At 45.6% G+C, this 26,468-nt stretch overlaps 1 protein-coding gene across 1 annotated transcript in view; it reads left to right on the forward strand.

The window, feature by feature from the left end:
- The first annotated feature begins 2,621 nt into the window (after positions 1-2,621).
- The window catches only part of SLC4A8 (solute carrier family 4 member 8), a 54,991-nt gene continuing 31,144 nt past the window's right edge, over positions 2,622-26,468 (forward strand). The window contains exons 1-5 of the mRNA XM_066616021.1: positions 2,622-2,697; positions 14,688-14,825; positions 15,916-16,051; positions 18,288-18,448; positions 24,987-25,172. Coding sequence (XP_066472118.1) covers positions 2,643-2,697; positions 14,688-14,825; positions 15,916-16,051; positions 18,288-18,448; positions 24,987-25,172 — 676 coding nt within the window. The 5' untranslated portion in view covers positions 2,622-2,642. The remainder of the gene's footprint in view (positions 2,698-14,687; positions 14,826-15,915; positions 16,052-18,287; positions 18,449-24,986; positions 25,173-26,468) is intronic.

The raw sequence follows: 26,468 nt of genomic DNA on the forward strand, positions 1-26,468 counted from the left end.
TGTGGAAAGTAATAGAACAGCAATTTTCAACCAGTGTGCTGCGGCACATTTGTGTGCCATGAATGGTTTGCAGGTATGCTGTGGCAGTTTGGGGGTCATTTATTAGTAGGGCCATTGGGATCTATGAGCTCCCGGCTGACAGTGCGGGGTGCCTTGTCAATTATCCAAAACCTAATGGTGTACCTTGACAATTTTAGTGCTTTGTTGGTGTACCGTGAGATGAGAAAGATTGAAAATAGCTGTAATAGACTGTGAAGGAGTGGTCTGTGACTTTTCACCTGGAAGAGAGCTCCTGCAAAGCTCCTTCCCTCTAAGGTATTTAGGAAGAAAAAAAATACTTCTTCCCCTTCGCATCGGTAGCCACCGGTGCTTTTGTGACATTAGCACTCATTACACCAATCCCAAGCAATTACCCATGCTGCAAGGAATTGATGGAAGAGCAGCACTGCCTGATCTCCCTCATATGAGGCAAGGAGGGAAAATAGGATGAAATAATTGTTTAAGGACCTGGGGGAGGAGGAAGAGCCTGTGGACCATTGAGTCAAAATGTGGAATCGTCGTGGACCACATGCAACAGCCTGCACAGAAAAATGCAATTAACAGCGCAATCCTATCTTGCACTGGAACAGGCAAGCCAGGAGGCCTGTGCTGTATCTAGCACAAGTTAGGGCCCCAAAGTGGCTCAATTAGAGGTAAGGGGACACTCTTCTCCTTACCCCCAGGTAAGCCACTGCAGCCCCAATGGGTCTCCTCAGATTTGTGCCACCTCCAGAGATGGCATAAGTCTGAGGAGAGCGGAGCAGCTTGAAGCCACTCCGTACTGCTCAGTACAGGGAACAGGGGCTAGGATATGGCATAAGAGCTGGGTCCCAGCCCCGCCTCCTGCTCCCTGCCAGCCCAGCCCCAGAACTGCTCTCTGCTCGCCCACCCCGTGGCCCGGAATGCTTCCTTCCCACCTCCTCCCTGCCTCCTCCCTGCCCACCCCAGAGCCTTGTGTCAGTTCTGGCCAATGCAAGTCTCCATCCCTGAGTCAGCACGGAGGCTTGATTCAGCCACCACAGGCCGGCGTACATCTGTGCGCCAGCCCAACTGACTCTAGAGGAGGCGTAGACATGCTTTACGGCATATATTTCTGACCCTCCTGGGCCGGTGCAAGGGAGTTGCGCCAGCCCAAGGACAACTCTGGATTGCGCCCTAAATTTGGTAGTCCATGGAGAAACACTCAGTGAGACCCTGGAAGTGCTTGCTATGGCTGGTCCATTCTCTGCCGTCTCTGGTGGTCTGTGGGGGAGCATCTTGCCAAGCAAACATTTCCCCACAGACTACCAGAGAGGGCAGAGAATGGCCTGCTCACAGCTGCAGCTGACACTTCAGTGCTGGCTGCTGGCAGTCTGCCCATGGGGGAGCGTTCACTTGGCAAGATGCTGCAAGTGTCAGCTGTGGCTGCACAAGTTGCTGCAGGTGTCCATTCTGGTTGTCTAAAAAGTGGGTCCCAGTGCTAAAAAGTTTGGGAACCACCACTTTAGTATTTTCTCAGGTTCATAGCATGTATGTCATGAACTGTAATAGTTGTTTCTTTCATGGTTCTGTTGCTTATATTATTTGGTGATGGCAATTTTCAAGGATGGCCGACTCGACTTGTAAGACTCAGAAACCAAACACGTGTTTCCTGAACTCGTTTCCCGGACTTGAGACACATGTGTTTTGAACCGGGAGTTTTTCTTGAGAACAAGTAGAGTCTTGGGGTTGGGTAGGTTTGTCACTGGGCTTCATAAGGAACTGATCGGTGCTTTCTGCACTGCTGCACTCACTTGAAGAACAGCAGAGCTTTTGTTTATAGATGGGATGGGGACATCAGGGGAATGTTAAATGAGAACTCCAAACACACTGACGCAAACACAGTGCCAGAAGCTCGGATTTTCTGCAGAGCAGACCCGTGCCAGCCTTGTTTATCAAAAAGTCTCTGACTCAAATCCAACTAAGTCCCAAAAAGGCTCTGGCCAATTGGGAAGGCCGCCCATTAAGACTCATGCACGAGTTGAGTCAGAGGGGGTGGGGAACTGGAATTTGACTCTAATCTTGCAGTGGATCGGTATATCCTGGCAATTTTATGATGATTTCCTGAGTGTGTTGGATTTTCTAATTGTATTATTTTACTGTATTATTTTTATCTTTGACTATACACTGGGCTAGGAGCTGAGGTTGAAGGTCAGCTAACAAATACAAAATAAATAATATAGTACAATAAATATTTCCAAGGCAAAGATTATCAAATGACATCATGGTCAATTGTAGAATTAATAGAATGCTATTTATATTATGGAAGATTTCAGCGATAGGCCAGAACTGAATTCAAGTGAGACACGCTGAATCTGATTTTGCGTAGAGGCAAATACGTATCTGGCTGCATTTCTATGGGTGTCTGCATTTTGAGTGAGTGGTCAGGGAGCATGTTTTCAAGGACTAGATTTCTTCAGAGACTCAGCAACATAAGTCAGCACAGGGTTCCTGAATATGACTCTGCATAGGGTCCTTTTAATTTGGCACTGTGGATGGCTACATAAATTGTGGGCAGACATATTTCTGTTTAGCACCCTATTTATGTTTTCCAACAGAGACCTGAAGATGAGGCTATTGTGGATATGGGAGGAACCAGCAATGTCGTCAACATTCATTATGAGCCAGAAGAGCTGGAAGGTGAAACTGTTTTGCTGTTTTTTTCTCTCTCTCTCTTCATTTTCCTGACAGACCATTAGTCATGATTAACTGCTTAGGAATTGAAGTAAATGCCTTCTGTCCAGTTCCAGATGTGGTGAATGGTATTTTGGACATCAGGTAACCAAGGTGTCTCATTCTCTGCCAAAGAATTCAGAAAAAAAATCCGATTTCTTTGCCAAGAAAATTCAAATCCTGCACTCAGAGTTTTGAAGTGTGCCCGTTTTACATTATGACTCCCAATTTTGTCTTGTGCCCAGAAGATCATTATGTTTGAATTAAATGTATTATGTACTTGGAATTTTTTTTTCATTTTTAAAGGCATGGTTGTGGTGGCGGAAGAAGTATAACTAAAGGCACTCCTGCCTGGTAGTTTTTCTGGCATTTTCAGCCTATGCTGTACTAGCTCCTGGCCTATTTCTGTCCTCCCACACTGCAGTTGGGGTTTTTGCAAGAACCTTGCAGTATACATGGCAAGTATCATGTTTTCGGTCCATGAAAAAATCCTGCTCTTTTTTGGACACATCTACTTTGTATTTCTTATACATTTCTGTACAAAGTTAACCCAATCATGAGGTAGGTTCAGTGCTTTTCTTCAGATAGTCAAATTTTATGGGTGGCAAATACTGGGAAAATGTTCATACTCTGTACAGGGACTAAAATATGGTGCCACTCATCTGTGCTGTATTTAGGAGTTCCACAATGGCCGTCTTAAGAGTGTGCTGTCTCTTGTTTGTTTCTTGCTAGCTCTGGAAAGGAACTTAAGAAGCAGGAGTAGGTTCATATGGTGCACAGGAGAAGAGGCTTAGAATTGCTGGTATAAATATCAAACACATAGGTCAGAGTGCAGGATTCTACCTTCCGTATATAGACTAACTGAGGGCCATAGGAGTGTATGGGAAGTGGAATATGACAGGAATGCAGGAAGGAAGGACAGACAGCCATGCTGCCCATATTGGCTCTGCCCCTTGGAATATAGTGATCCCCCCACAGCTACTACTGTTTTTTTTTTTCTTCAAATAAACCATCAAAACCATGAGTACTAGAGGCCTTTTATGCCAGGATTGAAATCTGGTGTTCTTCAGAATCTGGTGTTCTTCAGAAATCTGTACCTTTGGATTGATATTAGATTCCGTGCAGAATTTCCATGTGTATGGGATAACAAGCTGTATAATCTGGAGCTGAAAGACTATGGAGCACTCTCCTTCTTCCTATGGATCATATTTTCTCCTTTCCCAAAAAATAAAATAACTATGTAAACATATGTAAAATAATACATATTTGAAAATCATTTGTCTGAAGTAACTAAACTTTTGGGAAAATATATTGAAAATATTTAAATACGTTACAAAAAAATTTGTAAGTCCCCACTAATGAGAATGTTTGTGCTTTGTGGCTGAAGCTGTGCAACTTTTGAGTTGCACGGCTGTGGCTAGAGCTGGCCATCCATGAACTGGTTGTTTCAGAGGAGATTGATGCAAGGTTCCCATCACTGCCTGCCATCACTGCCCCTCCTTCCTTCTTCAGTCCCGGAAGTGGAAGGAGTAAAAGAGAGAAAGAGGAAATGTGGAGGGGAGGAGAGTGCTGAGCTAGACATTGGAAAGCAGGAGGGAAAAAGACTGGCATATCACTGGATATGGTTGGCAACCTTCAGTCTCGAAAGACTATGGTATAAGCTTACAGCACTTGGTATTCCGGTGCGGTCTCCCATCCAAATACTAACCAGGCCTGACCCTGCTTAGCTTCCAAGATCAGACATGTGCTGGGACCAAGGCAATGGGTGTAGCTGCCTTCATTGGATATGATGGGTGGCACATTTGGCATCAGGAAGTCATGGGTTAGTCCTCTGCTGCTGCTGTGTTGACACTCTGACACAAAAACCTGGTTATAAAATAAGATGTTGCCTGCTAAGATGGCAACCGGCTTGTGTAAATGTGACAGCGTGAGTACTTCCCACTGGAACTAGCAAATATTTATCCAACAAAGGCAGGCTGCTGCTTCTTCTGCTTGCAAATATCCCTCTGAATAAAATTGTTGCTTGACACAAAATGTTCCAAAGCTTCATGCAAGTTTCCCAATGCAGTGGGGATGCAGATGAGCTATGATCAAATAGAGCTTCATTGTGGTATAAAGTCAAAGCAAGTCTGCAACGCTCTATCAGTACAATCCTAACCTGCACTGGAACAGGCAGGCTGGTGGGCCTATATGAGGTTTGGCTCCAGGCAAGGAGAAACTTTTCCCCGTATCCCAGGGAGAGCTGCAGAAGCCCCAATGGGTCTATGTGGATCTGTGCCATCTGATGAGGTGGCGCAAATCTGAGCAGCCTGGGACTGCCCTGGGCTGCCCAGGAATGGGGTCAGGATCTGGCATAAGTGCCAGATCCTGGTTCCACTCCCCCGCCCCTGGGAACACCTGCCACCCACCCTCCCCTGCCCAAAAACACTTCCCTCTTGCCTCCTCCCAGCCCTCCCCACGCCCCCCCCCCCAACTCCTGCACTGGCCAAGCTTAGCCAATTCATATTTACTGGACTTGAGGTTCATGTTGGCACGGGGAGTGCAGCGCATGTCTGTGCGCTGGCCTATTTCGCCTCAGAGTGGCGCAAAAGTGCTTAAAGGCACTTTTGCAACACTCCTGGGCTGGGGCAAGGGACTTGTGTTGGCCCAAGGGTGTTTCAGGATTGTGCCTTCTGCTGATCATAGGCAAGATTTTATTTTTTGGAAAATCATCATCATCATCATCAGTGGTATCACAGCCCATTAGATGTTTGGACAAGAGTTTTTGGATCCTCATGAGTTTGAACTCTACCCAAGCATTCAAGAACTAGTGAGGTATTGTTGTATAATGTTTTATAGACCTAGTAGTGCAGCTTATTGCATACCTTTTCTATACCTATATTCACCAGATATTTTGTTAAGGGCCTTGGGGATTGCACCTAGTGCATCCTCATAATACTTGCTTACCTCATTCTTTACAGGGACAGATTGGGTGGTCATGGAGATACCAAATTCAATTGAATGAGGTACAGTCCTGTTTGTTTCTTTACCCTTGCAGTGAAGATGTGGGGGGGAGGGGGGAATGGATGGACTAGGCTAAGAATTCTGTCTGATGCAAAACATGCTAAACTCTCAAGAGTTAACTTCTTGGTCTTGAGCAGAGACAAACAGCCCAATCCTAACTCACTCCCCACACGGTGATGCTGTGGCTTCAGTGCAGCTTCCACTGTATTCTGCAGGAGAGTTTTGGCATGTTAAAGGTTTCCTTGGGGTAAGGTGCATTTTTCATTTGTTCTCTTGCCTCAGGCTAAGCCCCAGCAGCAACATGAGTCAACTCAGACTTGTACTAGCACTATAGCACAAGTCCACGTTTACCACATTGACCCATTGAAGGCAGATGGGGCACAGGAAAGGAGTTAGGATTTGGTGAGCAAGGCTGCTGCTGAATGCACGCCCTTCCCAGGCCCAATCTACCCTCCTTCCTGCCCCATCACAACCCCATTCTGCCTTCCTCATTTCACTCTGCTCTCTGCCCCCACCCTGCCCCATCTCACCTGCCAGCCTACCTTGGTCAGCGGATCTTTGAATGTCCCTCTCCTCCAGCGGTCAGGCAGTTTGCCTTTCAGTGGCTGCTTTATGATGTTGTAAAATAGTCGCTGCCAACATTTGCATTCTGCTGGCAGCCAGCCAGGATAGTATTGGGTCAAAAATCTGCTTCAAATTCTCTAATTTTAACCCAAGAGTCAAAATCTGCATTTTCTGAGATTTGAATTGGCAAATGTGGGGTTGAAAGATTTTAGGATAATGTGTTTCTATATGGATCTGTACTGAACCTTGAATGAAATAACATTGGGTTCAACAATAATACTGGGTGTTTGAAAGTTAAAATATATATTTTTTTAAAGCATAGCCACCCTAAGTGTTGGTATCTGAAATTTCAGCTGTGGTGATCTTCTCCCATCCAACCCTGAAGAGGGCTCTTTATTATTTTGCAAATTCTAACCTGTGCTTTCAGTACAAAACAAACCTTCATGGTAGCATATAACAATAATCATGAACACGATTTAGAAATCAGTCGGCACAATCCTAACCAACTTTCCAGCACTGAAGTAAAGACAATGCAGCTCCAAACATTCCCTTAATCTGAGGAGGCCTCTGTGACTGCTCCCCCAACTACAGGATGCAGCACATGCCCCATTGGCACAGCTATGTCAGAGCTGGAAAGTTGGTAAGGATTTGGGCCAATGGTGCTCTATGTCTGCATGTATCCTCTTTTTAATTTACAAAGTAAGCAGAGTGCCAGTTCCTATAAATGGTTCCTTTTACACCAAAGGGAAGTCATCATCAAGGGGAAGCCCATTTCAGCAGACAAGTGAGAATAGAATCTTTGCAGCTTCTTCCCCTGCATCTTATACTTCATTCTCTTTATTCTCTTTTTGGATCCCATTGGACATGATAAGCTTGAATTAGTAATAAAGAGCACAAGAGCAAAATATCACAAATCTTGTCTCCTTCCTAATTTTATCTAAATATAGGTTACGATTTACCAAGACTTAGACCCAAACTTGGTGAGCTGTGAGCTTAGTTGTTTTCAGTTCCAGGGCTCCAGGTCCTGGAAGATGTGAAGTAGTAAAGAAGAAGAAGGGAGAATGAGCAGGATGCATTTTCCTTCCCACTAAATAACAACAGCCTGAGCCCATTTGAGATTAGAGGGCTGACAGGTTGGAAGAGTGGTGCATTCAGGTGCCTCCCTTTCTCTTGCCCAGCGTTCCTACAAATTCAAGGCCACCTTTAGCCTACCAATCACTTGTATCAGCAATAATAACACTTCCTGCTCTGTGGTTGTTTATACCACTGGTTACCAGGGGATTCCCACCAGACCTTGTTTCTAATGTGAGATTCTGACGGCACAGCTATAGTTGAAGCTCATGCCTTCTACAGATTTAGCAGAGTGCTCTGTCATTGTTCCCCTGCTGGCACAGAATGGTCCATGGCATGAACATGGCTGCCGAGGAGCAATTTTGCAGTGCAGCCATCAAGCTTCAGTCTCAAGTGGACAGGTAACGTGCATAGTGCAGCTGAAAATTGGTCTGCAGCAACCAGTTGTCAATATTCAAGTACTGCTAGTAGTTCCTGTGCGTAGGTCTACTAGGTACAAAGGGGGACAGAGTGCCTATACCTTTAACCGTTGTATAGAAGAAGGAATTTGGCAGGTGCAGTTTTTTAAATCCTTCCATGTTGTGTCGCACCTGCCAAAATTCTCTCTTCAATGGTTAAAGGTATAGGCATTCTGTTCCCATTTATAGTAACCTTACCTATGTGGTTTAAAACTTTTTTGTAGTAGTGGAAGATGAAAGATCTGTGTGTGTTCCAGTCTGATTTGGAAAGCTGCAGCTGTTTCCTTCAGGTTCAGAATTCTCTGTTTTCATAACCTCGAAGCTAGACTTATTTATATGGTCTGACTGGAACTTAAAAATTGCTCAGAAGTGAGTAATGCAAAACATGGAGTATCACCTCTTGAAAATAATGGTCCTTCAGAAATGTATATTAAACTGGTGTTCTCAGGATCCAGCCTGTCTACAACCCTCTGGTTCATCCAGATGCTGGACATAAGCTATAGGGCCTTCATAGAAAGGAGTATGCTTGGCCATTTTGCTTCTCCAGCACCTTCACCTCCTTGTCCCTCTTGTACATTTCTCATTCTTGCTCCAGCACCACCCTTCCCTTCCAGCGGAGTTTCTTTGTGGCTATTTCCTCTCTCTTGGTTTTCCCTACTCACCTGCAAGTCATTCATGCACCTAACATTGTCCTGCACTCATGGCTGCATTGTGGCTGCAATCCTAACCACACTTTCTTGAGAGTAAGCCCCATTGAACAAAATAGGACTTACTTCTGAGTAGACCTGGTTAGGATTCTGCCCTAAGAGTTTCCACAGTCAGTCTCTAAGGTCAACCGAAATGCCCTTTTGCTTGACAAGTTGAGCTGAGCCCTTTTGGGTGAGAGCCCAAAGAAGCTGGCTCTAGCTCTTTCTGCGAGAGGAAGCTATCAGCATGGGAGGCAGCATGCGACCAGAACATTTACCAGTCCATGTTGAGATCCACCTGAAATGACATTCTTGAAAGACAGAACTTATTTGTGATTGTAAGAAACCCCTCGGGGTTTAGAAAAAAACCTGCCTGTGTAAACAGCCTCGAATAAAGCCAAAGGAGTAATCCAATGACCAGAAAGGCAGTATATAAATACCTGTTGATATTGTTAAACATCAGCTGGCCACATTCCATATTTCTCACAGCATGTAGTTTGGTCTTTAGACACTACATCTTGTGCAGAATAACACCTAACTCTTCCAACATCAAATTATAAAATGAATACAATGAAAGCTGTTGAACTTGAGAAAATTTTTTTCAACTGTTCATCTTTGTTGTTTTTTTAAAAAGCATTTTCATGAATAAAATATAGTTCTTAAAAAACCAGAAAGATAAAACATTTGTTATGAAAATAGAGTGTTTGATGATTAAACTACTTACTTTGTAGCAGTTATTACTTTTTGTGGGTTCAGTCAGGACATGTAGGGTGTAATCCTAATCCACTTTCCAGCACCAACATAAGGGCAATGCTGCTCCTAGGTAAGGGAACAAATATTCCCTTATCTATTCCCTCTGTGAGTGCCACCCAACTGCAGGATGCAGCACACGTCCAATTGGCACAGCTGCACCAGTGCTGGAAAGTTGGTTAAGATTTGGACCTTAAGGGCGCAATCCAAACAGCGCCTTATGCTGGACCAAGTCCCTTGGGCCCACGTTTGCACGTTTCCAAGTCCCTTGAGCTGGCATAAGAGGGTTGCAAACGTGCCGTAAAGCATGTTTGCACCTCCTTGTGGGGAAGCCAGGCTGGCACTCCGAGAAGCACCGGCCTGCGGAGGCTAGCATAAACCTCCGCCTCAGCTTGCGCCGGCACAAGCAACAAAGGTAGGTGGGGGGGCGGGGAGGAGGAGGGAGGGAGGTGTTTCTGGGCGGGGGAGGGTGGGCGATGGGCATCCAACGCTGGCTTGTGGGCAGCAGCGCCTTAGCCAGAGGCAAGGGGAAACTCTTCCCCTTACCCCTGGGTAAGGGCTGCTGGCATCAACGGGTCTCCTCGGACCTGCGCCACCTCTGGAGGTAGTGCAAGTCTGAGGAGAGCGGAGCGACTTGAAGCCGTTCCGTTCTCCACAGGGACGGGGTTGGGATCTGGCATAACTGCTGGATCCCAGCCCCGCCTCTGGCTCCCCACGCGCTCGCCCCAGGGCTGCCCATCACCCTCCCTCCCGCTGCCCTCCCCCTGCCCAGGAACGCCTCTCTCCCTCCTCCTCCCACCCCCCATGCCTCTGGTGCTCAGGTGTGCCGACACAAGCAGCTGCTCGGAAGCCGGCGCGGAGGCTGATGTCAGCCGACACGGCTTAATCGTCAGGAGGCGCAAACGTGCTTTACGGCACGTTTGCAACCCTCCTGGGCCGGCCCAAGTCAATGTTAGGATTGCACCCTTAATGTGTAGGGTTGCCAACCCTCAGGAACAGTCTAGAGCAGGGGTATCAAACTCGTTTCATACAGTGGGCTGAATAGCATCAATACTGCTTGCTGAGGCCTGAAAGTGATGTCATTAAGCAGGAAATGATGTCATTAAGAAGGTGTTGACCAGAAATAAGCACATTTTAGTCACCTGGGAACTCGTTAGTGGCAAATGACAGAAGATCAAATATGCAAACCTTGCTCATATTTTCAAGATAGGGGACAACCTAATTATCACACCAGCTGGCTGCCCTTTCAACAGTTCCAGTTCTACTGAGGTGTCCCTTCGGAACTCAGTGGCTGAGAGGTAATCTGCAAAGTGATGCCTCAGCAAAAGCAGTGCTGCTGAAAGGGTGGCCCACATGATAACTGGCTCTTTCAGCAGCGCTGCTCCTGCCAGCGTGCAGCAGCTGATGGTGATACTGGGAGAGCCCAATTATCATGTGGGCTGGATAAAGAACTTCCACAGGCCATATTTGCAGAATTTACATTTGATACCCCGGTCTAGAGTCTTGGAATTGGCATCACTTCCTGGGAAAGTACAGAAGCAATAGTGGAGATTTTAATAGGGCCTCTCTGTTGAGGATGTAACATCATGTTGGGGAATAAAAATTTCCAGGAACAGCCTCAGTCAGAATTGGCAGCCCCATTTATATGTAAAAGGGTAGGCCTGTGAGAAGAAATATGTGTCCACCGCTGTCATATTTGGTTTGATTCCCAATGTTTTCAAGAAGTGTTGGTGGAAGATCTTAAGGGCCCGATCCTACTTAGTGCGTGCCAGCTCACTACCAGTGCGCACCATCTCAAATGTGCCGTAAGGCATGTTTGCGGGTTCTAGCACTGGTGCTCCTCCAGTACTACCCCAGCGCTGGGTTAGTGCCGGTGGAGCACCGGAGCTCTGCAACTTGGTGGTTGCGGGGAGTGCTGAGCAGCGGAGAGGTCGCTGGGGGCGTGGGGGGAGGCAGAGAGGAGGGGTTTTGGGGCAGGGGGAGGTGGAAGAAGGGCAGAGAGAGGGCAGGGAGGAGGTGTGCCAGGGTGGGAGGGAGTGGGGTGGGAAGGAGGCAAGACAGCTCCACCAGATCCAGAGCCTCCATGTTGGGCTGGCCTCCTGACATGGAGACTCTTCATTCTGTGGTGACCTTCAGGTTGTCGTAGAATCGAGTACCCTGATTGTGGCTAGGGTTGGAGGCTGGTATGTTGCACTGCAAAATATGAAGATTAGTTAACTACTGGTTTGTAGCATTATGTTAGGACTGATTCAGAAATATGATCCTATATGTGTTGCTGAAGCAGAATGTTATCTATCCAAAGGGGAAAAGAAGGCCAGGATATCTGAATGGTAACAAAAATCTTTTTGTTAAAGTTAAACCATTTCTGCCCAACATTGCATATACGCAACAGGGATCAAATGCCTACACCTGTGGGCTGGGCAGAAATGGGTTAAACTAGACAAGATCTAACATTGTATTCATAAGAATATAAGAAGAGCCCCACTGGCTCAGGCCAAAGGTCCATCTAGTCCAGCTTCCTGTCTCTCACAGGGGCCCACCAAATGCCCCAGGGAGCACACAAGACAACAGACACAACCTGTGTCCTGGTGCCCTCCCCTGCCTCTGGCAATGGGAGGCAGCCTGCCTCTAAAACCAAGAACTTGCACATACCTACTATGACTTGTAACCCGTAATGAACTTTTCCTCCAGAAATTTGTCCAATCCCCTCTTAAAGGCATCCAGGCAAGATGCCATCACTACTTCCTGTGGCAAAGAGTTCCACAAACTAATTACACGCTGTGTAAAGAAATATTTTCTTCTGTCTGTCCTAACTCTCCCAACACTCAACTTTCGTGGATGTTCCCTGGTTCTGATGTTATGTGAGAGGGAAAAGAGTGTCTCTCTATCCACTCTGTCCATCTCCTACATGATTTTGTATGTCTCAATCATGTCTCCCCTCAGGCACCTCTTTTTCTAGACTGAAGAGGCCCAGATGCTGTAGCCTTTCCTCATAGGGAAGGTGCCCCAGTCCAGTAATCATTTTGGTTGCTCTCTTTTACACCTTTTCCATCTCCACTATATCCTTTTTGAGATGTGGCAACCAGAACTGGACGCAATACTCCAGGTGTGGCCTTACCATTGATTTGTACAATGGCATTACAATATTAGCTGTCTTATTCTCAATGCCTTTCCTAATGATCCCAAGCATGGAATTAGACCTCTTCACTGCCGCTGCACCTTGAGTCGACACTTTCATGGAGCTGTCCACAAGGACCCCAAGATCTCTCTCCTGATCTGTCTTAGACAGTTCAGAACCCATTAGCCTATATGTAAAGTTTAGATTCTTTACCCCAATGTGCATGACTTTACACTTACTTACAATGAAACACATCTGCCATTTTGCTGCCCAGTCTCCCAGTTTGGAGGGATTATTCTGGAGCTCTTCACAATCTCTTCTGGTCTTCACCACTCAGAAAAGTTTGGTGTCATCTGCAAACGTGGCCACCTCGCTGCTTAGCCCTGCCTCCAGGTCATTTATGAACAGGTTGAAAAGCACAGGTCCCAGGACAGATCCTTGGGGCACTCCACATTCCACCTCTCTCCATTGTGAACATTGCCCGTTACACCCACTCTCTGCTTCCTGGACCTCAACCAGTTCCTAATCCAGGAGAGGACCTGCCCTGACCGTGGAGTTTTCTCAGCAGCCTTTGATGAGGGACCGTGTCAAACGCCTTCTGAAAGTCCAGATATATAATGTCCATGGGTTCTCCCGCATCCTTTTGATATAATGTCCATGGGTTCTCCCGCATCCCGCATGCCTGTTGACCTTTTCAAAGAATTCTGAAAAGTTCGCGAGGCACGTCTTACCCTTACAGAAGCTATGCTGATTCTCCCTCAGCAAGGCTTGTTTGTCTATGGGCACAATCCTAACCCCTTATGTCAGTACTTTCCAGCACTGGCATAGCGGTGCCAATGGGACGTGTGCTGCATCCTGCAGTTGGGTGTCACTTTCGGAGGCCTCCTCAAAGTAAGGGAATGTTTGTTCCCATTCCTCAGAGCTGCATTGCCCTTAAGTCAGTGCTGGAAAGCACTGACATAAGGGGTTAGGATTGGATCCTATGTGTTTAAGATTTTATCTTTGATGAGGCATTCCACCATCTTACCTGGAACAGACGTTAGTCTGACTGGCCTATAATTACCCGGGTCCCGTCTCCTTCCGCTTTTAATGATCAGTGTGACATTTGCTCCAATCTTCTGGCACCGTGGCTGTTTCAAGGGACAAGTTGCATATTTTAGTCAAGAGATCAGCAACTTCATTCTTCAGTTCCTTAATAACTCTTGGGTGGATGCCATCAGGGCCTGGTGACTTATTGATCTTTAATTTGTCAAGTAGATCTGAAACATCTTCTCTCTCAACCTCTATCCAACTTAATTCCTTAGTTGGGGGGGGCCGTTCAGGCAGCAGTATCTGCCCGAGGTCTTCTGCCGTGAAGTCAGATGCAAAGAACACATTTAATTTCTCTGCCATCTCTAAATCTCCTTATATCTCCCCTTTCCCTCCCTCACCATCCAGAGGGCCAACCGCTTCTCTGGCGGGTTTCCTGCTTCTAACATATTTGAAGAAGCTTTTATTATTCCCCTTAATGTTGCTGGCCATGCATTCCTCATAGTCTCTCTTGGCCTCCCGTATCACCTTCTTACATTTCTTTTGCCACTTATGCTTACATTTCTTCTGTATTCAAGTGGGAGAAGAAAATGTCAGAACCACTTTTCATGATGGATAAACATGTTGGTTGTGAGACAACAACCCCTATTACTTGGTGAACGTAGCTCTGAGAAAGAGCTTTTACAATTAATAATACAGATGGCATTTGACATATTTGCAGTACCTTAACAGGTTTGTATTGGAGGTGTTGGAGGCGTGAGGTGTCATCAACAGAGCTACATTTTCTAGGATTGTCCTAAAATTGTTTGTTATTGGAATGAACTTTCAGATGTAACTCACTGTATTATGGAATGTGAATTGATTTTTTTTATTCTTAAGCTATTTTATGCGGATATGCGAAAGTGGGCGACTTAGAGTTTATTTGCTGACAGGAATAATGATTGTAGCAAATTGAAAGAGCCATCTGTTATTGGTTACAATAGGCTTAAAAAATTTATTTTTAACGTTCAGCTTCCTTATTATAAGAACTCAAAAGAAGGTGATATGACTTCATAAAAAAAGAACCTATTTATTAATGATTTAACTAGTGAGTTTTGAGATTATTGTTTACTCATACAGGCTGTTTTCTGTATTGCCTTAATCAGGATGCTTTGAATTTATTTTTACTTATTTGTTGGTTTGTAGCTGTATAATAAGCTAACGGTTTTTAAAAATAAACATACTGCTGTGGTACCGTCCATTTGCAAACCAAAATCTCTCTTTTTCTCTCTGCTCTAGGGCATAGAACACTGTATGTTGGGGTTCGGATGCCTTTGGTACGACAGGGCCACAGGCATCATAGAGCTCATGGCCCGAAACACAGAAAACGAGGGCGGGTGAGGGAAAGCGTTCCAGAGGAGTCCGACGCGAGTCATGGTATGCGCGCAGTGCCAGATTGCTCTGTGATGGGGGGACAACTGCATAGTGATAGGCTAAGCCAGTGGTTCTCACTCCTTTAGCACCGAAACCCACTTTTTAGAATGAGAATCTGTCAGGACCCACCGGAAGTGATGTCATGACCGGAAGTGACATCATCAAGCAGGAAAATTTTTAACAATCCCAGGCTGCGATCCTACCCACACTTACCCAGGAATAAGTCCCCTTTACTATCATTGTTTAAAGCATCTTCATAGTAGCCTGTTAAAAGTACAGATCTGTGACATTTCTCCAAATGCAGTCACATACCTTGGTAGCATTAAGTCTAATAAAAATAAAATATTGAAATGAATGGGGACCCACCTGACATTGGCTTGCGACCCACAGTTTGAGAAACACTGGTCTAAGCAGTCTCCCATGCTGTCACACCAATGATCGTGTTCTTTGGGGACTCAGGTTAAAGTGTTTTCTAGCATGCTTCCCTGAGACGCTTAAACCAGAAATGACAAACAAGTCTTTACTCTTCAGAAGGTTTTGAGCTAGTTGTGGGGAGCCATGAAGGTTGAAGTCCACAATAGGCTCTTCTGTCTATGGTTTGATCTGGGGCAAATTACTCTGATGTCCCTAAAGAGGGTATAAGGTGCCTTAAGTTGATGGAGGATTATGCAGCTATCTGCTTCAGGCACACTGACACAACATGAGTTTTGCCATGCCAATCACTGTGATGGGGAAATTGGGGTCAGCACAAGTGACACAATCCAAACCATGGACCATTATGCAAAGTAGTTTTGCTGGCAAAAAGGTATAGTGCTGTTGTTTCGGACATTGCACTTCTGTTTGATGCTAGATTGCATAAACTGCAGTGCAGGAAGTGACTGCCTTTGCACACCTTTATTATCTGTGATATCACATATTATCCTTCCCATGTTGTATTATCACACTGCGCTGCTCTTATAAGTCACTCCAGTGTCTAAAAGCATGGCAGGGCTTCTCCTCCTTTGCAGGACATTTTCAAAGATGGTGCAATGTGTTGTCAGTACTTGTTTGTTCCCGCACTTAATTTTTTTTCCTTTTCATTACATGTTGTTAGATACCCCATCTCAGCGAGTTCAATTTATCCTTGGTATGGAAGAAGATGAAGAACATGTTCCCCATGACTTGTTCACAGAGATGGATGAAATATGTATGAAAGATGGTGAAGATGCACAGTGGAAGGAAGCAGCTAGGTAAAAACAGAGACTGTGTGCCAGTTTCTTGTACTACATTGAGTTTTGTGGTACTAAGTGGAAGGCATAATAAGCACACAAAGAGACAGTTTTTTTTCTGTTGTGTGAGCATAAAGGTGTTGGGCAGACTGCATGTTGAATGTTGCAACTGGATGGGTTCCCTTCTGTGGTGTGAGCTGCCAGTGATGTGCAGGGTAATCAGCACAGTAGCATCTCTATTCATGTGTACTTCAGGATTTGTAAGAGGGCTGGATGGAATCATCCAGGTCCACCCTGGAAAATGTTGGGTGGACAAGGATATTCCTCCTGTAGCACTAACGTACCTTCCACCCTAGTTTCAAAGTCTATTCCAGATCCCTCATTTCTAGGGACAAACCTTGTGGGATTTGATGGGTACTGGTGATTGCAGAAACTTTCCCAGCTTTGTAGACCACTAGGGCATTTATAAAAGCTTCCTGTAAATCAGGAAGGCTGAGATGTAAATCAGGAAACTTCTGCTCATTGTTATCTCAGTCTACAACACTGGAGAAGATTTCCAAGACCTGCAGCAGGACCTCTGGGTTTCGGTAAACCCAGTTGCTAGATTGGTTAGTTTCTACTTCACAAGGATTACTAAATTCCACTTTGAGCAGAATTCAGTGACATTCCTAAATCAGAAGTGCATTAAATGTACTTTGAAACCCATTCAAAATATCTGTGTAAACATACACTAAGTCAGCAGTTTCCAGACATTCAGGGAGAGTTTGGGACGCTGTAAGTGTGTGTGAAGGGCCAGATCTGCCAGAAGTAAGTAAAAAAAAAGCCCTTTTGTCCCCAGCAGTGGCACAATCAGGGCAATTGCATCACTGCCATCACTCTACCCCTTAAGGGGGCATAGATAGGGCTTCTGTGGCTGGGGCATTGAAATACCCCAGTTTGGGAACCTCTGCTCTAAGGGGGGGGGGGAATCTTTTGGCAATCTAACCTAGCTCAAACCAAAGCAGGTTCATTCTTGTCAACTTTACTTTTGCTGAGGTGCTATTATTACAGCTCTTCCCTTGTCTTGTTGACTGATGGTGCCACCTAGTGGCAGAAGAGCTGCTGTATGCAAAATAGAGGTGTAGTGTTAGAAGCATATCTCTCAAGTTGGTATACCCAGCAGCATAGCTTGGCCAGCCGGCTCCTAGGGCAGGGGTGACATGATGATGCTGTCACGTTATGCTCCATGTCACTATGCCACCCCCACATCATTGTTTTGCCTCCCCCTACATCTGGAGTGGCTCCAATTTGGAAGCAAATGCACATGGGGGACGGAGGACGGGCCCTCTTGCTGATTTGAGCACTTGATTGGCAAGTGCTGCACACCCCCCCCCCCCACAGAGAGCTCGACAAACCCACCAGGCAGTTTGTCTACCTGTAAATTTCTGTTGGTCAGAAATGTTTTCCTGTCACAATTTTCTACCACAGAGTAGCTCTTCTGTTGCACTTAGCATCATATACATCTACTAGTCACCTTTGTGTCACATTTTATGTTATCAAGAAAGGGTTTTGTTCACTCAACATCATGATTACAAGTGGTCAGAATATAGCATGAGAGCACATCATGATACAGGCACCTGAAGTGTTGCCTCCGACAGCTCCGTGATGGAGATAACCTCACGAAGCACACGAAGATGAAACACACAAAGAATGGTACAGGCATCACCCTGTATTCATGGAACCAGTATTAGTGGTTCACTTATCCATGGTTCAAAAATTCCCCCCTCTGTTGTGCTCATGACCCACCTCTGTTTGCCAGGACTTTGCAAAACACAGCTTTTTGCTTTGATACAGAATGCTGTGAAAACAAAAGCAGACACTGAGAACACTAGACTTAGGGCACAATCCTACCCTGCGCTGGATCTCCCCATAATTGCCAGATCCCAGTCCTGCCGCCCGCTACCCTCTCACCTGCCCCGCAGTACAGGGTAGGATTCACAGATTTCTGTATCAAAGACTGGCAGAATTCTGTGGGTAGGACCCACAAATAATTTTTTTCCAGATTAACCTCAGTCACTTTTGCTTTTCTTGTAGGAGCCCCATTTCAAATTTGCAAAATTTTGTTTTTTTTAAAATATGACCGTACAGCTGTCTGTATGAGATCTCAGTAAGACCATTGCAAGCATTCTGGAAAAGGCCAAATTCAGGGTCAGGATCAGGGTGATTTTGCTTCTCCTGTTTCATGTTTCATGTTATATTGGCATCAAACATTTTGCAGGTGGGTGAAGTTTGAGGAAGATGTGGAAGATGGAGGAGAACGCTGGAGTAAACCGTATGTGGCTACTCTTTCACTGCACAGTCTCTTTGAGCTGAGGAGCTGCATCATCAATGGGACTGTCCTTCTGGATATGTCTGCAGAGACCATTGAAGAAATTGCAGGTACTGGCTTTTGATAATTAAAAAGTGAAAAGAAAGGAAATGGAACAAGATGATATTTAAGAAGTTTTGGTGTCTGAGGCAAAAGATGGCACTGTCTTGCTTCAAAGGCAGGTGGTTCTAAATTCAGTACTCATCATTTCCCCCAAGAAGTTGTACCGGGAAAGCCATCGTGAGTCAGAATAATCAAGTGATCCCAAACAGAGTAGACAGGTTGTAGCCTGGGAATTTCCCCTGGGATCATGGCTGACAATGCTTTTATCATTTAAACTACAAGTGGAATGCCCTTTCCAGCGAAGATGTGTAGGTAGCTAAATATTTATGCTAAATATACTACTAAGTAATTTTTTTAAAGCAAAAGTCTTGCAAGGTTTCATGATTTTTTTAATGCTACAAGAGCTGGGTCTCACCCCTGGCAATTTGGAAAGACCCACAACATTCAATATTGAGATATAGGTGGACCCAAGCCCCCCATTTTGGCTTCACTGCTTTTGCCTTTTGTAAGTGACCTGTCAGACTCTGCTTGGGAGGTTCGTAAGCAGGTCATGAGGGATAAGCAAAGTTACTAAATCTCCATCATTTGGTAAGGAGGAACTGATCAGAGGTGTAGATTGAATGACTAATTGATCAAACAGGAAGTCATTTGCAATGGGATGTCTTTGTGCCATTAGTTTTCAAAAGCAGTTCTTCTTCTGCCTGATAACCAAAGCAATGTGTTTCTGTGAAAGTGATAGATAATGGAACTTTTGCTCTTTTGGGTGTGTGTGTGTGTGTGTGTGTGTGTGAGAGAGAGAGAGAGAGAGAGAGAGAGAGAGAGAGAGCACTTCCAGGAAAGCTACTTTGTAGAAATGGATTCTTCATTGCCAAGATTCCATTTATGTCCTTTCATATCTGATGATGTCAGTTACGTGGCACATCCCTTTCCCATGACGGTTGCCAGTAACAGTCCATTTACCCAAGACATTTCAGTGAGGCATTTGCTTGTAATTTGTTTAGATGTGCAGGGAAATAAAACTGACTGAAACTGCAGAAGCAAACTGCATTATCTACAAGGTACATTATTTAGGCAGTGATTTAGCATTTCAGCAAGACTTGTTAGCAAGACCTGCTGGAACTGATATGTTGTCCACATGGACATCATTTCCATGCATCATTGGTTTCCCTGCTCATGTCACCATTGTATCTGGTCATATTTTTTTTAAAAGAACTGGTGGATTAAAAGCAAGTGTTTACACAGAAGCAAAAGGAATTGTGTTCAGGTGATTATTCTGACTGAGAACCCAATCCTGAGCTCGGTGCGCTGGCTTACCGCTGGTGCGCACTGTTGAAAACGTGCCGTAAGGCACGTTTGCAAGCCCTAATGCCAGGTGAGTGCCCCTGCTAGCCCAGGCCTGGCTGGTGCTGGGCTAGTGCTGGGCAGTCGCATGCACCGCCAAGCAGTGGAGAGGAAAGCAGGGGCGTGGGGGGAGGTGGGGAGGAGGCATTCCACGGAGGGGGGAAGCAGGATTGTGTGGGGAGAGGATGGGGAGGAGGCGGGACAGGGAGGCAGGAGGCAGGGAGAGGACAGGGTGGAGGTGTGCCAGGGAGAGGGAGTGGGGTGGGAAGGAGGCGGAGGCTCCACCGGATCCTGAGCCTCTGCATCAGACTTGCCGCCTGACACGGAGGCTTTTACCCATTGCAGGGCTACTCCCTTTACCCCCAGGGGAAGGGGACAAAAGTCCCCTGCCTTCGAGGTGCTGCCGTGGTGTCTTGGGTGCGCAGGATGCGGCAGCAGCCATTTTCTGTGCCGTCGTAGCCGCGTGCCCTGGGAACTCAGGATTGGACTCTTAGGCTGCAATCCTATCCATACTTCCCTGGAAATACGTTCTATTGACCATAATTTTACTTACTTCTGTGTACACAGGTATTGGGCTCTTTGCTGGTGTGGGTTTCTTTCCTAACCTTACTGGGTCAGGGTAGTGGTGGTGGTGAGGAAGGGCTGCTTGCCTGCCATTCTTGGAGAGTGGAAGTGGATAACAAGTGTTGTAGTGGTAAATTTTGAAGTGCAAGAGTGGTTCATGGTGCCCTCATAACTACACCTTAAAGCTATGCTATGCCTGCATAGCCATGCTCCTATAGCTGCTCTTTACTCTTTTTTATTCCCCTGTAGGGGCTGCTCCATCTCCCCTATGTCCCATAGGGGCAGGTCCATGTCCCTTGACTAGGGTTAGAACATTTAGGACTTCCTAATTTTAATACACAATAAAAGATACTCCAAGGTAGGAGATAACATAATTTACAGGTCATTTCATTGTTCTGTAAAACTCTGAGCTCTGTGCAGGCAGGCTGTACTCTCTAGCCCTTGTCTCAGTTCTTAGAGGCCCTCCAGTCCCCTGGGAGATTGCAATCCTCTGTTGATATCCTGGACCATACAGTCCACTGGGTTTCCTGCTCTAAAGGGTCCCAGCCATTGTGGGTGTGCTTTCACAAAAGTGGGTCTTTTCGCTATTCTCCTAGGGCAGTGGTTCTCAAACTTTTTTTTGACTGAGGGCTCCCTTAATCTATTGGGCCATTTGCTATGACTCACCATTAGGGCTACAATCCTATATGTTGTACAGGGTGTTGGCTTTTACATGAGCATTCCACAGCTCCAATAGCTGGTTTCTATGGCTCCCCAGGGAGTCATGACTCATAGTTTTGGAACCATTGTCCTAGGGGCATGACCCCTTCTGGCACTTCCCTCCACCCTTTGGACTTCACCAAGGGCTTCCTTGTCCCCTTTGGAGCTATCTCCCCTTCGTGCCCCAGCCTCTTCCCAGTGCTTTTTTTGCACCTGTCTTCCTCTGTCTTCCCTTAATGTTCATCTCTCTCTTCTTGGCTCTGTCTCTTGCATTTTTTCTATCTCTGCTGTCTCCCTTTTCTTCCTCCTTTCTTGCTTCTCTCCCCCTCTCCCTCTCTTTCTCTTCATTCTTTCCTCCCCCTCCTATCCTCCTGCAGCATCCTTTAAAGCCTGACACATCCCCCAGCTCACATCAATCCCAGTTGATCATTCATTCATTCATAAATTCATATCCTGCCTTTCCCATGCCAAAGCAAATGCCCAAGGCAGCTTACAAAGCTTTATAATCAAGTACAAGTATAACAACAGGTAAAAACATCAAATAAGGCATTAAAAACATTAATTTTCACATTACGTAGTGGAACGTAATCAGAACAGAGCAAAAACAAACAATTATCATTGGGTCAATGGGGAACATGTAAACCAAGGGAGGCAGTCAAGTTACAGTAATATTTCAGAGGCATGGAGGGCAAACATCCCTACAAATATTAGTAGCTGGGAAGCTGTCTGTCAGCTCCACACCAGAGAGGCGTGTCAGTGATGTCACTGCCAGGCACCTTAGAAAAAGACTGAAGCGAGCATCAACAATGCAAGGCACAAGTAGCACCATGAGGCTCCATGGTTTGTCATGCTCCTTTCCTCCATACTCTCCCCCTTGCCTCTGATGGTCCGCTGCTGTTCTCCATTGTCTTTATCAGTGGAAATCACCCTTCCACATTCCTTTGTGATCCCTGTCACCCCCGTCACCCCCTCCCTCTCTGATCCACTGCTGATCTCTTCTGCCCACTTCCAGCCCCTGCCACAATCGTAGACAGAAGTAGGAAGTAGGAGGAGGTTCTACACATGCAGCAACTGCTCAGGGACTTAGGCCCAAATCCTAACCCACTTTCCAGTACTGGCATAGCTGTGCCAATGGGACGTGTGCTGCATCCTGCAACTGAGGGGCACTCACGGAGGCCTCCTCAGGGTAAGGGAATGTTTGTTTCCTTACCAAGGAACTGCATTACCCTTATATTGGTACTGGAAAATGTGTTAGGATTGCGCCCTTATTGACTGGAGATGCAGTTCACATTAGTCCATGCATTAAGACCAATTCTCATCCTTCTGGAAGTTGCAGTAATACTGAACTTATTGTATGGCTGGGTAAAGATGCTGTAAATTGCTTGAAAACCTAAATGTTGTTGAAAGGGCTGAAAATAAATCTGCCAAGTAAAATAAGTAAAGATTATTACTGCTGCGTGTGGAACCCTCACTCAGTGAGTTCTTGATCACCTATAATCTCCACTTCAAGATTATTCTTCTATCTTAGTGGGAGACAGTACTGTTGTGCAGGTCTAAAATCCAATTTGTGCTCTCTGGTCATCCTCATGTTGGAGATCTCAGGAATCAGCAGTAATATAATAATAATATATATACAGTATTTATATACCGCCTTTCTTGGTCTTTATTCAAGACTTTATTCAAGGCGGTTTACACAGGCAGGCTTATTAAATCCACGCAGGGATTTTTACAAATTGAAAGAAGGTTCTCTCTTTCAAGAACCACCACATTCGAGCTGTTACACTCCGATCTGGTTTAACATTCTGGCCTCCATCCTCCCACGCTCCGAGCAGATGGAACAGCTCAGCTGCAGCTTGTCAGCTGCTTCAAGGTCGCACGGTGCCGGTGGCCTCGAACAGGTGACCTTGTGGATGTTAATCTTCAGGCAAATGGAGGCTCTACCCTCTAGACCAGACCTCCTGCCCAGTAGGAAAGGGTCTTTGGCTAGCACCATGGAGAGCTACTGCCAGTGAAGGGCAATAGGCTTGATGGAGCAATGGCAGCTCCTTACATATTTTTTTCTTTTTACACTTAAAATATCTTCTGAAGAATGACAAAAACTGAAGTGTATTTTGGGGACCCATGCCTTTATGATATGGACCATGTTGTTTTTTTTGCCAAGCAGGCTAAAATAAAACCTCCTGCCCACCCCCAACTCGCACACAAACTTCCGTAGTCCTCCATCCTCTCTCTGGTTGTACCTCCCTTTTCATGCTGCTTCTATTAATTATTTTCCCATCTTATTTTAGATAGATTTCTGGAGGATAGATTTATCAGCTATAACAGCTAAATGGAAGCTCTGTGAATAGGGCCAAGATATTTCTCAATATATTGAAAAATACATGTTCCTCCAGAACCTCCAGATTGCCTGGACATTGGCTTACCTTCTCTGTCCATTGGCTGGTGGCCCTGAGTTGGGAGCACTGTTAGGGTGATGTGCTGTAGGTATGGCAAGCAACAGCAGAAGTAAAAAGCGGTGGGTTCGCTAAGGTAGTGAACTGTAAGATTATTGCCAAGGTGATGGTGCTGCAGTGTTGACTCAGGGAATGTCTGAATGTTTTGTGAGAGAGGACCAGACCTGTATTTCTTTGTAGAGTGCAAGGTGCTATTTAAGCACCTGGAAGAGGAGGCTGAAGCTGGTTGTTGGACTTGGCCTTGGGAGAGAAGGTAACCGACCAGAGCCAGAGGGAGGAGGAAACAGGTGAAACTGGGAGCCCTTCCTCAAATTCTGAGGTCAAAGTGTATGGGAGTAGAATGTTGATGCTTACACAGATGCTGGAGACAGAAAAGATATGATGGCTCCCATTATATCCTCCTTCGGAGCTTGCATGTGGTGGTTCTTGGTAACAGGATGCTTGGGTAAGATGTGCCATGGTTTGACCACAGTGAAACAGTGGTTCCTATTGAAAATCAAATTGCAGTGAGAGATCAGATTTAGTAAACTACTGAATTACCAGTGAACATGAACTAGGCAGGCAAGAGTCAACATACAGCTAGTTTATTAAAAACCCAAAATGAAAAGGAATTTAACAAAGTGGAGAAGGGGTAGAAAGTAAGATAAAGGCAGGTTGGTAAAAAGTGCCATGCCTTGGCTGGATGGACATAAAGAGATATCTTGATCAAATTGGATGCGATAACTAGCAATGTCTGGCAGAGGGAGCTAGATAGCTACTTAAGAGCGAAGCATGCAGAGCCTCAACTTGATTGAGCTAGAAGTTAGGACATTTATCACAATGTTGATATGCAGTTTTAGTGACTTTTGTATAGTTCTTGGTTGATAGTGCAGCCTTGGATGAAAGCATAGCAGGTAAAGTGAGCAACTAGGAGGGGCTTTAAGAGAATTGCAAGTAGGAACAAGAATGCTTTCTCCAGGAATCTGGAAACATCTGGAAGATTTATTGCAGTTCTTTGGCTGTGTCGCTGTTCAGAGGTTGCGTATCTGGGGAGGGGCCATGGGTGAAAGTGACCCCGGGTGGCAGGGCTGGGGGCGCCCCCAGCCTTGCCACCCTGAGGGCTGCCTGCACCGCCTGCCTCCCTATCCAGAGGCATTCTGAGGGCTGGAGAAGCTGCACATTTCTAAGGCCTCTGGATGGCCTTAAAATGTCATTTCTGGTTTCTCAGTGAAACCAGAAGTGCTGTTTTCAGGTCCTCAGAAGGAAGGTCTGAAAATATCATTTCCGATTTTCTCTGAGAAACTGAAGGCTCTCCTGAGAAGGCCTTCTGAGGGCCAGAGAGGCAGCATGTCCTCTCCCTGGCCATCGGAAGGCCTCTGGATGCAACCAGTGGTGGTGGTGGGGGTCCGATGGCATTTTCCTTGTCCATACAGTTCTTGCTAGAAACTGCTAGCAAGCTTCATGTTTGATCTGTGCAGTGTTTGAGTAACTCAAGGGCTCTCTTTTTCAGACATGGTTCTGGATCGACATGAACCTTCCAGTGACCTTGATGAAACTACACGACGAAGAGTATTAGAAGTCCTCCAGAGAAAGCATCATCATCAGAACGATAAGAAGAAAGGCACCCTCCTCCCCATTGTCCGCTCTTTTGGTGAGGTTGGCCAAAAAAAGTCAGATCATGCCATGGATAAGACAGGTGAGAATCCTTGGCACATGTGAAGCACCTGTAATATGTTCAGTTGCCTCTGGGTATCTCTAATAGCAGCTGTTGGAATTAGAACAAACAGGCACCCGCAGGGAGCCTCCTTCCAGCTTTTGCGGCTCCACCATTGCAGCTCTCTTGCTGGCTCACTTACTCTCTCACAGCACCTGGCTTCTTTTAAGGATGAAACTACACATTGTGTTTATTTATCTGTTTGAAAAAAAATTATATCTTGCCTTTCCAATGCTAAAGGAAATGCCCAAGGCAGCTTACAAAGCTCCATAATAAAAGTACAATGTATCAAGACAATAAGTACATACTGAATGTTTAGAAAACAAAACTCAGATTGGGGAACCCCATACACTGGGACTGCAGCACGGACAGAGGCAAGGTTTAACCCTCTGACTCATTCACATGCCCAATCTTGCCTGATCTTGAAAGCTAAGCAGGGTCAGGCCTGGTTAGTACTTGGATGGGAGACCGCCTGGGAATACTGGGTGCTGTAGGCTTATACCATAGCCTTTCGAGACTGAAGGTTGCCAACCATTATCTTTCTGATTTGTATCACCCCTGTCCTGACTGCTAGTTTCCTTGGAAAAGAAGAAAGTCGAAGCTGTTACTGTTGTTGTCTAGGAAGTATTTTTTCCCCTGGATCTTCCAAAAAGAGCATCCCAAGATAGCTTACAATTGAAACATCAATTAAAATTAAGAGTACACGTTCATTTCTTTTATCACACTTTTACAAGTAAGATAATGCACTGTAGAAAAATTAGCACAACCTGCAGACAGATTCACAGCCCAGCACTAGCCAACTTTCCAGTGCCAATGTAACCCCAAGGTAAGGGAACAAACATTGTAGCTTCTGCTCTTTTAAAACTGCTTTTCTCTTTCCTTGTTCTCACATGATAGCCGTGCAGAAATTGAGTCACATTAATTTAAACAGATGTTCATGGGACCATAGTCCCAAAGGTTAGCATCCATACTTCCTGCCTTTTCACCTCCCCTTTCTCTTATAGCTGTCGGCATAAACGTGTGCATGCCTATGTACAATTGGACATGTGGGATTAAGGTATTTCATGTTTTTAGCACCAAGAAAGAAGTGTGTGTGTGTGTGTGTGTGTGTGTGTGTGTGTGTGTGTGCGCGCGCGTGTGTGTGTGTGTGCGCGCGCGCGCGCATGATTTTATGACTACAAAAAGATCCATAGATTGGTTTATGTTGAAACTACTCATTAATGCAGTCATTCCCAAACTTACCTGGGTCATGCACCCCCCACAGTCTCTTCTCCCTGG

This window comes from Tiliqua scincoides, chromosome 2 (genome assembly GCF_035046505.1).
Source record: "Tiliqua scincoides isolate rTilSci1 chromosome 2, rTilSci1.hap2, whole genome shotgun sequence".
NCBI classification, from domain to species: domain Eukaryota; kingdom Metazoa; phylum Chordata; class Lepidosauria; order Squamata; family Scincidae; genus Tiliqua; species Tiliqua scincoides.